The sequence below is a fragment of the Penicillium paradoxum genome (genome assembly GCF_028828445.1).
Source record: "Penicillium paradoxum strain IBT 22861 chromosome Unknown utg000004l_segment0_segment0, whole genome shotgun sequence".
NCBI lineage: Eukaryota > Fungi > Ascomycota > Eurotiomycetes > Eurotiales > Aspergillaceae > Penicillium > Penicillium paradoxum.
The window spans coordinates 1998040-2010994 of record NW_026643182.1 but is presented as its reverse complement, the minus strand read 5'-3'; the positions used below and the strand labels follow the sequence as shown (position 1 = coordinate 2010994).

The following is a 12955-nucleotide window of genomic DNA, read 5'->3' as shown; positions in this document are numbered from 1 at the left end:
ATGGGGACATGATCTTCGTAGAACAACTTATACTCGTATGTGTAATAAAAGAATAAAAGAAGGGGAACCGACCTCCGTATATTATGTTCCAACGCCACAAGTGTAGGTATAGATATAAAGTTCTTGATCTAAACCAAAAACCCACTAAGCCCCAGGCCCGGGGGGTAGACACCAACACCAATCATTTAAATGCTAAACTCCTGTGTATCATGACGCTAGAGCAAAGTAGACGGCCATCCTAGATCTCCTGTGCATCCAATCCCCACACCTCCCAATGCTGCAATGCTTCCCATCCAACACGCCGCACACGCCGTCGCCACACAAGACCGTCGTTGGCTAGAGTATGCTGGTAGCAATTGGGGATGAAATGCGCATCCTCTTCGCTGTCTTCGCTTCTGCTGAAATTGTCCATAAATTTGATTGTTCGTCTGGGGGTTTCACTATCATCTGGATCGCGTGATCGTTTCCCTAGCGTTGATGGCGGCACCATGGGCCTTGTATCGGGGGATTGATGTGACCAAGGGACGTTGATATCGGGTGATTTATAAGAGACGGCATGTTGGTCTGATGCGCTTAAACCGATGCCATTGGTAGATTGTGCAGGAACAGGAGTCGTGGGTCCATAGTCGCCATTTGTGAATGATGGAGACTCTGCATCGGTTCGTAGTGGGATGGGGCTTTTGTAGAACTCTTTGAGTTCCCAGGCTTTCCAGCCCATGCCGACGATTTTCACGTTCGAGTAAACTTGTTGATTGGCAAGACTGTAACTCAACATTTCTGCCAGGATCGAGTCATTCATATCCACTACTTCTGCGAGGGTCTTGGCATTCGCAAAAGTGTCTTCCACCGTTTTGCTGTAATCGAATGATACCTTCCCTTGTGTAGAAATGAGCGTCTTCAATGCAGCGCTCGCTGCACCGGCGTGAGACTGCCCGGAGGATGGGGGGATGAGAAGCCGGAGCGCTTTCAACTTCCGGAGGAAGGGTATTAGTAGGCCTAGTGATTCTAAACAGGAAAATTCCGTGGCGAGGGCGACCTGTTCCAAATTCGGGCAGCTATGGACGAGACGTGCGACCATCCCGGAAGAGAGAGGCCATTTCGAGGGGAGAAGGAGATGGCGCAATGTCGCACCGTGATTTGTAGTAATGTGTGAAAGGTAGACATCTCGTAAGCTAGTAGTAGCAATGAGCTGGCTAGCTGGTGAAGCGGAAGTAATGGGGGAATTGACCGCCGTTGTAATGGGCGCGCCGGCCATTTGGTGTTCAGAAACTGGTGGTGTAAGCGCTGTTGATGCCGAGCCTCCACCGGATCTTGGGGAATTGATAGAATCGCTCGAGTCGGCGGTGACATTGACGAAGTATAGTCGCTCGAGCCCATTGAAATTCCCAATAAACTCCGAGTTCCGTTTGGATAATGCATCCATCCGCACAGATTTGATGCGGAGCTTAGCATGTGGTGGGACGGTCGGCCAACTGCTCTCGACGAATGTGTTGACCAGATTGGAGCCCTCCACACCAGTGAGAAACGTGACATCTTCCACAGTCGTCGGATCAAAAGACAAATTGAAGTCTTCGGTGTGGAATGCGTAGAGATTTTGGAATGACATCTTTTTGACCGTCAGGGGCTGTTTGCTTGAGATGAGCTTTCGGAAATATTCGTGTAGAGAGACACTGGGCTCCTGCGCATCCCGCATCCGTGGCGACCAATGTAAACTCAACTCGCGCAACTTCCTACTCTTCCAAAGGAGAGTCGCAATGTCATCGGGGTAGCATAGAGGGTCGATATCGGTGATTTTCAAACATCGCAGATGTGGCATGCCCGGGATCACGAAAGTGGGCTGAGGGTGACGACTGGATGGGAACCGGATAGTCAAGGATGTGAGCTTCGGCAGCTGTACTAGGCCCACAAATACCGTGTCGAGCATTTTGGTGCTTAATTCCCAGTGGAAGCTTTCTAAGTTGGTCATGCGATCTATTGCGGCGCGGGCAGCGATATTCAATAACATGGTCGCGTCCGGCACTCTGCCAACTCGGGCATGCTCTTCCAGCTCATGTTCCTTCCACTCTCCCCGCAGTGTCATGGACCGTACCAGCGTCGCATAGGATCGTGTGATAACGGCGTTTAAGCCTATCGTGAAAGGACTGCCGCCCCCGATTCCTTCTGGTTGTTCATCGCGATAACGGATCTTGTCGTAGGAGGTCAGGGTCAGGCTGCGATATAGCTGTGGCAGCGCCATATAATTGAGAACCCGACAGGTTCGACATAGTCGGGCCAGATCAGCTGTGTCGGTCACCTATGGGGCTTGTTAGGCTATGATGGATGAGATACAGAATGCGCTATGGAGCTCACATGTGACACGATCTCGGCGATGAGGTTCAACGGCAGAACCATCAACTGAGCACCGCCAGGCGGTTCAGTGATACTCGCCCCGAACATATTTCGATTGACGGTCGCCATGATGCGACGTCCAAGGAAAAACGTCACATGGGAATCAAAGAGTGTGGAAACATGGAGAAGCCGGAATCGAGAGTTCCCGAGTGAAATTTCGTCTCCACTTTCGTAAGCCACGGGATCGACGGGGGTCAGCATCCTGATAGCCTGGATCTTGCATGTATGTATATCGACGTATATCGACGTATTATATAGCTTCAATTTCAAAGGGTATCTTTTCTAAATATGTTCCTCCCAACACCAATTCCCAAATATCCCTAATCCTGACTCCTGACTCCTGAAAAATATAACCCTAAAAATGACTGCCTGAACCCCTGGCACCGTCAGGGGTAAGCGCTACGGCACCTTCGGCCCAACTGCTCAGCCTCGATCGGAAAGGCCTGAATAAGATTCCGGCTCATTGCACGATGTTCACTCTCGTGCGGAGTTTGATGAAGAGTTTCGGCCATGCTGTTCGTCGGAACGTCTGTGCTCCGGTCCGGGTTGTATGTGTGGTTCGACCGGTTGCTCTTCATCTTCAAGTGACACATCATTCCGGTCTTCCGAGTATGTTGTATCAGTCCAGCTGCGTTGGTCATAAGTGATGACACGATCATGATGATCCAAAGGGTTGACATCCTCGTTGACCAGCGCCGCAGCTTCGGGGTCATAGTGTAGCACATAGTCCCCGCCTCCTCGCTCCACGTCTGCCTCCGTCCATGGGGCGGACGCCTGTGGTTGATTGGGAATAACCCGCACAGGTAAATTGGACCGGCGAGAGGATGTTTCGTGTTGTGGAGGGGGTTGGATGGGCCGGCTCTCTCCCGCTGGCTGGGCTTCCTCCAACAGTCGATTCTGTGGTGACCATGTGTGCTGGCCGCGCCGACGGGCTGGGATAACGGTGACTGGTAACGAACCATCGGGATTTTGTAGCCCAGCCCTTAGTCGCCCTTTACGGTAGATAGAAAAGAAATTATCAGTTCGCGACCGGGCAGCGTTTGTCTCTGCCTCTGCCTCCTCACCCAACGCAGCAGATGGTCTGTGGTTTGAGAATTCTTCGCCGGCCTGTGCAGACGCCACTTCTTTGGGCAGAGATGCACGTCGCCTCTTGAATGGATTGAGAATGACATGCCATCGCGGGTCGGTCTGGACAATCTGCGGTGACTGCTCGCGGGTGTTTTGAGTAGAAAGAGAATGGCCATTCATATCAGGAGTTTGTAAGTCCCCTTGTTCCAGCTCCTTGGCTTCGTCGAATTCCTCCTCCTCGTCCATATCCGGTATTGCGGCAGGCGGCGTAGGGCTGGCAACTGGGTGATACCGGACATTGTATACTGTGCTTGCTGCACTCGTAGTATCTGCACGGCTAACTGGTGTGATCGCCGCTGGTGGTGGTGTGGGCCGGTTCTGGCGTGAACCCTGCTGCCTCGACGCAGCGACGCGGTTATTTGATGAGGCTTTGGCGCCTTTGTTTCGGTTGCTTCGGGGCAATCCAGCACGAGCTCTTAAGGGACGGTGGGCTAAACCCATCACGCCTCCCCATCCAGATGATGCACCGTTGCCGCCACTTCGGTCGTGTCCTTGGGGCGAGAAACGTGGCCAGTCAACTTCTTCCGAAGGGGTGACTTCAAGCATTTCATCCCCGTCGAAGACCTCGCGTCCTAGAATTCCGTCTTTGGTTTCATCGCGTTCCAACGCCTCAATGCGTTCCACCCACTCCCATACCACCACACTGGCCGCTGCAGAACCTACCCATCGAATATAGGTACCCCAGCCAGCAATTTCCGGTTTGGCAATATCCATAACAAAGAATACGACCGGTATTAGAATAGCGCATAACGATAGAAGCGCCACCAAGCAGATATTGCGCATCTTGGGGTGAAAGAAAGCGTATCGGTGCTTGGATATAGAGTAGAAGATGACCCAAGCGGCGTAGAGAAGATTAAGCGACAACTCAAACAAGTAACTCAGAGCAGGGATCGCATCGTCGTAAAGTCTAGGTCTCGTGGATGAGTTCCTCACCCAGAAATTCTCCAAACTGCTAAAAGTCGTATCCAGGACGATCAACGCAAACCCTGCCCATTTGATCATGACTTTCTCCTTATGTCGGGGAAATAATCGAATCAATGTCTGAACCTGCGCGAGCCAAAGGAACGTGCTCGATATAACGCGCACGATGCGAATTTCCAGTCCATCAATAACCTCCTCGGAAAGCGCCTCGGCATCGGAGAACCCATAGTTGTATTGCCGCTCAGCGACTCGGAAGGAATCGACCGTAGCAATAGTCAATGAGATTGCAACCAAAATCGCAGCCACTTTTTGCAGCCATGGCCGTCCACCGACTCCAACCACCGACGAGTTCCCGCTATACGACCCACTGATCATACCATGGCGACTGAGGAAATTGGCCCCGCCACCGGGACCACCAACGTAGAATGTGCGCGGTGTGATAAGCAGAATAATGACGAGGAGATAGCTAACGACAGTGGCGCAGCCGATAGCATAGAGCTGTGGGGTAATGGAGGAATAGAATGGGTCGCGAGTATCGAGAACGGCGGAGATGTGAACCCCGTCGGTTGGAGAGCCCGTACAGACAGGCTCAAACACAGCATTTTCAGTGAGGGTAATAGGATATGAATTGTTGAGCCATACGATTCCTGTATCAACGAGAAATGGCGCAACTTGCGATTAGACACAACTCCGAGAGCGGTTGTCCGACATCATGTCTGCGGGCCTGCGACCTGCAGCAGCCTGCGGCCCAACAACCATGGTGTCGAGGAAGAGGAGACCACATACCATTACTGGGCAAAACGACTGGCGTACAGCCCGGCGAATAAGTCTTTGTCGTAGTCGGTGTTGGATTCGCCCAGATCTGGCGGGGAGTCAAGTGAAAGTCATCTCCCATGATCGGACTCAGTGGACGACCTCGAATTGCCGTCCCAGGAACAGTTCATATACCGCGCAATTTCCACCGATGCGCCCGTGTCACAGACCGTTCACTAATTAGACTTCCATTCTCGACTGGTTTGGAGCCGCGCGTACAGACGTTGCGAGTCCGAAGGCCCGATTAAAGTTGAGAGGCGGGAATTGGACGGTGTAAGAGAAGAGAGAATTATGTTTCGTCCCACCTGAAGATCAAGGAGGAGGGGGACAATAAGGGGAGAGAGAGAGAAGGATCAAGGTGGAAATCTGGAGTCAAGGATGATCCGCTCCAGGCTCGGCATTGGCTCCTCCACAATTTGCGCACGCTACTCCGTAATTACTCCAGAGCTCCAGGGGTCCGTAGCTGCTTTACCTCGGAGGCTTTACACTATTTATCTATATGTTTTGTCAATCTCACTGTTTCACGAATTGATTATGTGCAGCATGAATTGTTAGATATAAGCTCAGCTGAGACCAACGAGGGTTATTATTCACATGCTAGCCCGTTGACTCGTTGGCAGCTCACGCCTTTCTTCCCTGTCTGTACAAAATTCATCTCACATGGGGAATCTCTCATTCAACGATTTAGTCTCATGGGGAACATTTATGCCTGGGCGGCGAAGCCAATGCGAGGTCCCTCGTCGTCGAAAACGACGTACTGGCTCTTGAGGAAGATGTCACCGAAGATGGAGAAGCCAATGCCAGAGTTGCTCTGAATACCACCGTAGCAGGTGGAGCTACCATCTGTGATAGGGGCATAGTTGATGTGTTCACCGGGAACAACAGCATCGTAGCGGCCAATGGTCACAGTGAAGTCAGGCAGGTCAGCGTCGCAAGGGAAAGTGTAACCACCAACGGAAGAGTTGTCCTCGGAGTCGGAAACCTTAGCATAGTAGGCTTCGACAACCGAATCATCGACAAGCAGGAGGGTGGTACCGGTGTCTATATGATTCAAAGGATCAGCCATGTGCAACAACTTGTAGACCCCCATAGAGGGAGATTTGTAACTCACCAGCAATACCGGTGATAGAGTCGCCGGCAGAACCATCGCCAACCGTGTAACTATCGGCAGTGAAGGTCCACCATCCCTCAGAGCTGTCAACGTCAGTGTAGACCACCTCTCCGGTATACTTGGAGTCATCGATAAACCCGAAGTCATAGGTGCCAGGTTCGCCGTGCTTTAAAGTCACAGCGAACACAGGTGCATCGAGCTGGTCCTTGACGTTATCAAAGAAGGTCTTTTGAGCCTTAGGGCTGACGGTATTGATGGAGCTGAACGCAAGGCCCAGCAAGCCATCGTTGTTCTTGTCGCTGACGAACTGTGAGCTAATGGTATCGGCAGCCTCAACAGCTTGTTCGGCGGCCACAACTCCACCAACGTTGACTTCATCCGTGTAGACATCACCGCTAGCAGAGCTTCCATCTCCGTATGAGATCGACCAGGTAGAACCCGACAGCTTGGTGCCAGTGCTAGAGTCATAGACATCGTGGCCACTCTGCTCGGAAGTTGAGAGCTGGTCGGAAAAGACCCAGCTATCAACAGTCAATCGCTGCTCCAATTGTATATATCGTTTCAATCAACTCACAGGTCGGCAGAGCCAGTATCGAAATCCAGGTTCAAGGTAGTATCGCCAATGGTGACTGGAGTCAGATACTCAATGTCATATTCCTCCGGAGTGGTAATGGCAGTGCCACTCTCAGCAGCGGCGCGGACATGAGCTGGGATAGTGGCACCGTACTTGGCCAGCGCATGAGAGTACACACGAGGCAAGTTGACCTGTCTAGTGCGACTAGGGGTCTTGGACACCTGGTTCACCGTGAAACCCTTGCGAGGGCTTTTCACTGGCACAGCTGAGGCAACGGCTGAAAAGCCAGCGAGAGCTGCGGTGACTTTGCTGAAGACAACCATGGTGGTGTTGATTCTATAGAATAATGAATAGATCTGATAGAGGGGGCGAGGACGATGCAGAAGGGGATGGTCTCCATCAACAGCGGGAGCGAGAACCTCCTTTATAACTTTTTTGGATACATGATACCCTCTGGTGTCTAACAGCCAGAGAGCATCAACTGAGCTGGCTATCGCAACATGCAGGAAAGGTGACACTATCCTTCTAGGAAATAGCAGGGACGATCCAGCGAGATGAAGGAGTGTCAAGGGAAAACCTCAAGATCGTCACGGAAACCATCGGTCATCCAGGATAGCGCGACGGAGACCACCAAGCAAGAGATGGGGGGTGTGCAGGCCAGAGGAGGCATGGCGCCATGGTCTCAGACAGGCAGATGATATCAAATGGGCGTGATTAGGACTAGCGCGGCCGCCACACAAGAGCGGGGGATGTACTAATATGCTAGAAGCAAAATGCCCAGAGAGCTTGGTTGTGACAAGCTATCTGAGTTGCAGGACGGGGAACTCCGGCCAAGACAAGGCGTCGTGCTAGGACACTGCATCATGGTACTCATTCGGCAAAGATTGGTCGATCGCCATACTTCGCCATCTTGGTGCAAGAGGGCATAAGGTTGCAATTGAGGTTCTGAATAGATTGCGCTAGACTTTTTGCAAAGTCAGGCCGAGTAAAGTGATTGTGTAGAATATCGAGAATAGCAAAAAGCCCTGGCGATCATTGCCTGTTATCTCCACGTCGGCCAATGACCAGGCAGAGAGAGCAACTGCCCTTCCCACCAGCTAAACACAGTCACATCGTTCCATTTGGGGGTTCCCATCTCAGAGAGCCCATTGGATGAGACACCCCGTAGGTCCTAGAAGCTTTCAGGCTTAACCTTGTCTTCAGATAAATGCAAGGCTGTCCACAACAACCAACAGGCATCTTAGCCTCCCTAGCTCTCTGCATGGCATGAAACGGAATTGTAATCTCCGACGGGCATCCGTCCCCATATACATTACCAACCCCTGCAGATGCAGAACGTCCGAGTCCATCAACAATGTGACGCTTCACCGAGCAAGACATGGAAGAATATGACGCCCATCCCGGTGTTTGACGGTGAAATTGACAGATGAACAGGAGAGAGTGCTAGAACACCAGAGATGAAGAGAATATATGAATGCTGGTGAGGTCTAGAAAATGCCAGGGACATTGCTGTTTCGTTGCAAGGAAATTAACTACAGACTCTCACGTGGCCTGGTGTGCCAGGTCCTCAGTCATGACACAGTAACCACATGTAACCACATCCGGCAATGATCTTTGCTCGTGCGTTGTACGGACTATACTCCTAACAATCAATCTCACGCCGGGACATGGTCACATTGCGCAAACAAGCGAAAGCCACCAGCCACCCGAAAGCTTCAAACACCGCGGCCAAGGATAGAGATACCATGTGAAAACTATAGAGCACAGACAATATACTATACACTGATTATACTACCCTGGGAAGCGATGTCTGATCTTGGCTTTCCCCTTTTCCTCAAAGCTCTTTGGAGCCCTAAAGGCTATCTTGTAGACATGGCCATGGATCTAATGCCATCATACGCCTAAAGGCGTGATACAAGTCGTTTTGGGCTATAGAAACTGCGGTGCCTCGCTATATATATCCATGATTCTGGAATTATATTGTAATTTAATGCAGGTAGATGACAAGAGAAATTGAGAAGTGCTAGTCCCCAGGACCAACTGAATACTTAGGGTCACCTGCTAAGCATTAAGCTACCTATGCAGAGCGTGCTTATGTCTATTACGGAGTGATCCTGGGTCTTCATGGAAGCAGTGGCAGCCTATCCTGGTTTACGAAGTATACAGGCATGAATGCATGAATAGGCGCATACTCTGCATACAATATCCCGAAATGGAATCAGTCCGACGGAGACCGGCTACTTTGGAAGACTTGAACATAACCCACAGCAGCAGCGGTAATATATACGAAAATACATTGGCACAGACCTATATCTCAAGCGTATTAGGTACCACGCCAAAGGCCATCCCGTACGGCGTATAAAGTCAAGAACAAAGCATACATGTATGTATGAGAAATGCCGAGCGGATCCCGCCGGGGTATATAATTTTGAGGCATCACGGAAAAGACTAGTAATTAGATAAATCGTAAAAGAGACACTGAGACATAAAAAAAAGCCAAACACCGAAATACAAAACCAAACAATTCGTAATCATAACTTTCGTCACAGGAATTGGGATGGGAGTCCTGCGTTCTCGCCCTCGCCGTGGGCATTTCCATCGTATCCCTCGTTAAGAAGCACCTCAAGCATGTCAAACTCGCCAAGCATGGGCCCAGTCCCACCAAGACCCTGATCAACGGCTCCAGTGGAGCTGTTGAAGAATTGATCGAGAGGTAGAGCAAACCAATCTGGAAGTGCGCCGGCATGGTGGCCGTCGCCCATAGCATGTGATGGGGTCTGGTTTGGCGATGACCCATCTATATCATTGGTAGGGAATGTCGTGTTCGAGTCATAGTAGTTGTGGTAGACGGATGGTGGAGGTGGCATGAAGGATACGTTGAGGTTAGACGAATTAATAGGCTGTGCAGGAATGTTCGCCAGTGGATCGTGTCCTGAGCCCATCGGCCCAGCGCCATGATCCACATAGCCCAGACCAGGCCCGCCGGAGGTCGCGTCATGGTCCCGATTAGCGGACCAGGTTGTATGCGTGCCATCACGTCGCGATGCTGAGTTCTCGCGCGATGGTGAATGGAGTCGGGAGTTTGGGACCGAGGTGCGGTCGTGCCCCTCCCCGTCTGCGCCCCGGTCATGGGGCGCAAAGCGCAAAAAGCGCGTCCGGATGCTGCTGGTGAGGAGCTCAAGGAGTCGGGCTACCGTGTTGCTGAGGTGCACGTCATCCACAACAAAATTGCGAAGTGCCTCTACTGTCCGGTCCTGCAGATCTAGAGACACTCTCACATCGTCTTCTCGGGCACCAAGTGTGAAAGTCTATAGGTCAAATTAACATAATACTTGCCGGGCTAGAACGAGAAAGCATACCTTTAAGATGAATATCATTCCAGACAGGATTCGGAAAAAGGTTCGAATGGGGGCATGTCTAAGTCGGCCCTCAGGGACGAGGCCTTCCAACACTGTCTGCAGAATTTTGCGCGAGGAATCGATGACTTCCTGGATATAGTGCTCATTGACACGGTAGAGCTCATTCAGCGTCTGGAACCAGCTACTGTTGCTATTGGAGGTCCCCGATGCAGACTGGCCATTCTGCGTCTGGTTGTTGCTTTGAGCGGACTCATTCGACATGGTGGTCCATCGATCGACAACCGCTTGTAAGGCGAGGGAATTGATGTAGAGACCTGATAGGAAATCAGACATGATCCTTCAGCAAATTAGCGTTGGGTTTGACTTACGGGTGTACTCGAGCTCGATCAACAAAACGCTCCGCATAGCCGGGCAAACTTCTCTCTGTTAGCCTTCTTACCCATACCCAAGAGCTAATTCACTCACGATCAACATTATCCAGCTGCTGCTGGAAATCATTTAGATACGGCTGGAACCGGTCGATTTGCTCACGGTATCTTCCAGTTCTGATCAAATCCATCGTTTGATCACTGGATGCAAACAACAAGTGGTTGGCTTGATAGACAATCTTTGAGATACTGATCCAGCAGTCCTGCATCCGATCAAGATTGGCATCGGCATCCTTTGCATCAGCAGAAGTCGGCGTGATGTCATGTCCCCATTGGGGCAATGGGAGCATAGAAGGAATCCCGAGACGACCGCTGCTGTGTGTGATAAACACGAGAATCAAACGCCGTAGTCGACGTTTCCGTGTTTGTTCAGAGGGTGGCTCATTGGCTGCCTTGGAATCTCCTTTGGGGTCGAAGACACCAAGTTCAAATGCCAGAGCCTGCGCGGTGCTGAGTAGCATCCACGACATTCGATCTGATCGCCAGGCGGGTTCCAGCCACTTTTGAAATGCTAGTCTTCCCTCTGATCCTTTGCTGCAGGTATGTTCGCCGTCGTGGTCCAAGGGGTTGTCGGCTCGACTTTGGGTCTGAGGATCCGTATCCAGGAGAGAATTTTCATCATCACCTGGTGGGAAGTGCAGATTTCGTGGGTGCCATTCTGTGAGAAGTAACATAGCTTCCACCGTACCCAATGATCTCAATTGCCCACTGGCGCTTCCTTTGCCTGACACTGAGGAACTCAGGTCAAATGATCGAGGTCGGCCAATACCCGAGGTCGCAGCATCAAATTTTTCTTGGCCCCAGAATAGACGTTCTATCATGCTGCGTAGATAAGCCCACAGACGGTCATGAATATAGAATGCCCGCGTATTGGCACCCTCGCCCTTAGGTTTCAAATGTCTGGACGCAATGGTGAGGATCGTGACCGCCAACACAGGCTCATCGGTAAGCATTGTGCGATGCGTAGAGGGATGAGAGAAATCGGGAATCACAACAGGGCTCATCGGCGCTAGGTGCTCATAGTAGTATTCCACATAATCCATCCCCTCCTCCACTGAGAGCCAACCAGCACGGACGAATCGCAATCGCGACCAGGCTCTGATGGCGTCGAAATATGCTGGCTCAGGAGGAGCATTGTTAACTGGGCGTTCTCTTTGAGGGCCGGGGTCCGTTATCTGGGGATCTACCGGCGCTTGAGCACCAGCAGGGAAGTATGTAGATCCGCCCATAGACATTCCTGATCGAGGAGTTCGCACAAAGGACCCACCCAAGCTCCGAGGCGAGCTACCTTGTGCTAGAGGCGAGGGCCCTGAGTTGAAAGACGAGACTGACTGTCGCGCAGCAAAGCGATTCTCGAGACTCTGGCGATTGAGGTCTTCTGTCCTCCCCGCTGCCTCTGATAGAAGATGCAAAGCGTCGTGGGTGTTCGTAATTGCGGGCGACAAGAGCTCTACCGCTGTGCGATTCATCATCGAAGGCCCTCCATAGCTGGGAGGCACGGGGCGCTCGCTGACAGGGTATGTGGGCGCTCGTGATTTGGGAGCACTAGGCGTGTACCGCTGAGGCGCGGGTGCAGTCGGTGCCTCAGACCACCTCTGCTGCGCACGCACGGTTTCATGGTCAAATTGAGGTGGATCAGACGGCGCGAATGGCGGTGCTTCAACTGGGCTTTCGTTCTTGGCTACCTCCCCAATCATCATTCGCTTGTCGCGATGGAGGATCGCCGCTGCCTCCACTTCATTTTCTTCTGCATCGGAAGTTTTGCGCTTGCGACGAGTTGCTGAAAATTCACAGCGTTTACTTTCGCGACGGCATCGAACACAGGGTGGGGGGCGAGGGTTATCGACACCTTCAATTCCGATCAGTCACATCGCATAGATCAGAGACAATGGGGCCATACTTCCTAAGTCGCACTTGACCTTACGTTTCCTGCACGGATCACAAGCCTGATATCCTCGGCGATGATGTGCATCAGTATGGTCCCCCATGTTGTGGATAACGCAAATGATGGGGAAGGCCCCGACACAAAGCGATGGAAAGCGAGATAAGCGTTGAAAGGCGGTGGGGGTTACTCCGACGACTCGGACAGAAGCAAAAGGCCTAGAACAGACAGAGAATGCAATCGACACGGGATTGCGCTGTAATAAGACGCGTGAGACAGTCAAATTTTCAATTCCTGCGGAGTTTGTCACAGTTTGCGGTCACTGGACTAAGGGAGTTTCCATTGTATAAT

At 51.6% G+C, this 12955-nt stretch overlaps 4 protein-coding genes across 4 annotated transcripts; all 4 read right to left on the bottom strand.

Moving 5' to 3' along the window:
- Positions 1 to 238: 238 nt before the first annotated feature.
- On the bottom strand, positions 239 to 2457 carry N7457_004496 (uncharacterized protein; the record flags this gene model as incomplete). Its single annotated transcript, XM_057175541.1, has 2 exons — positions 239 to 2293; positions 2350 to 2457. The coding sequence occupies 2 exons, from the start codon at positions 2455 to 2457 to the stop codon at positions 239 to 241; spliced, it is 2163 nt and encodes a 720-aa protein (XP_057032588.1).
- A 405-nt stretch (positions 2458 to 2862) lies between these two features.
- Positions 2863 to 5332, bottom strand: N7457_004495 (PalH/RIM21 family protein; the record flags this gene model as incomplete). Its single annotated transcript, XM_057175540.1, has 2 exons — positions 2863 to 5084; positions 5224 to 5332. 2 exons carry the CDS (start codon positions 5330 to 5332, stop codon positions 2863 to 2865), a joined length of 2331 nt encoding a protein of 776 aa, XP_057032587.1.
- A 621-nt stretch (positions 5333 to 5953) lies between these two features.
- On the bottom strand, positions 5954 to 7258 carry N7457_004494 (pepsin-like aspartic protease; the record flags this gene model as incomplete). Its single annotated transcript, XM_057175539.1, has 3 exons — positions 5954 to 6291; positions 6362 to 6882; positions 6936 to 7258. 3 exons carry the CDS (start codon positions 7256 to 7258, stop codon positions 5954 to 5956), a joined length of 1182 nt encoding a protein of 393 aa, XP_057032586.1.
- A 2220-nt stretch (positions 7259 to 9478) lies between these two features.
- On the bottom strand, positions 9479 to 12710 carry N7457_004493 (Zn(II)2Cys6 transcription factor domain-containing protein; the record flags this gene model as incomplete). The annotated part of the gene is made up of 5 exons (XM_057175538.1): positions 9479 to 10243; positions 10295 to 10608; positions 10663 to 10710; positions 10760 to 12571; positions 12623 to 12710. 5 exons carry the CDS (start codon positions 12708 to 12710, stop codon positions 9479 to 9481), a joined length of 3027 nt encoding a protein of 1008 aa, XP_057032585.1.
- Between the last annotated feature and the right edge of the window lie 245 nt (positions 12711 to 12955).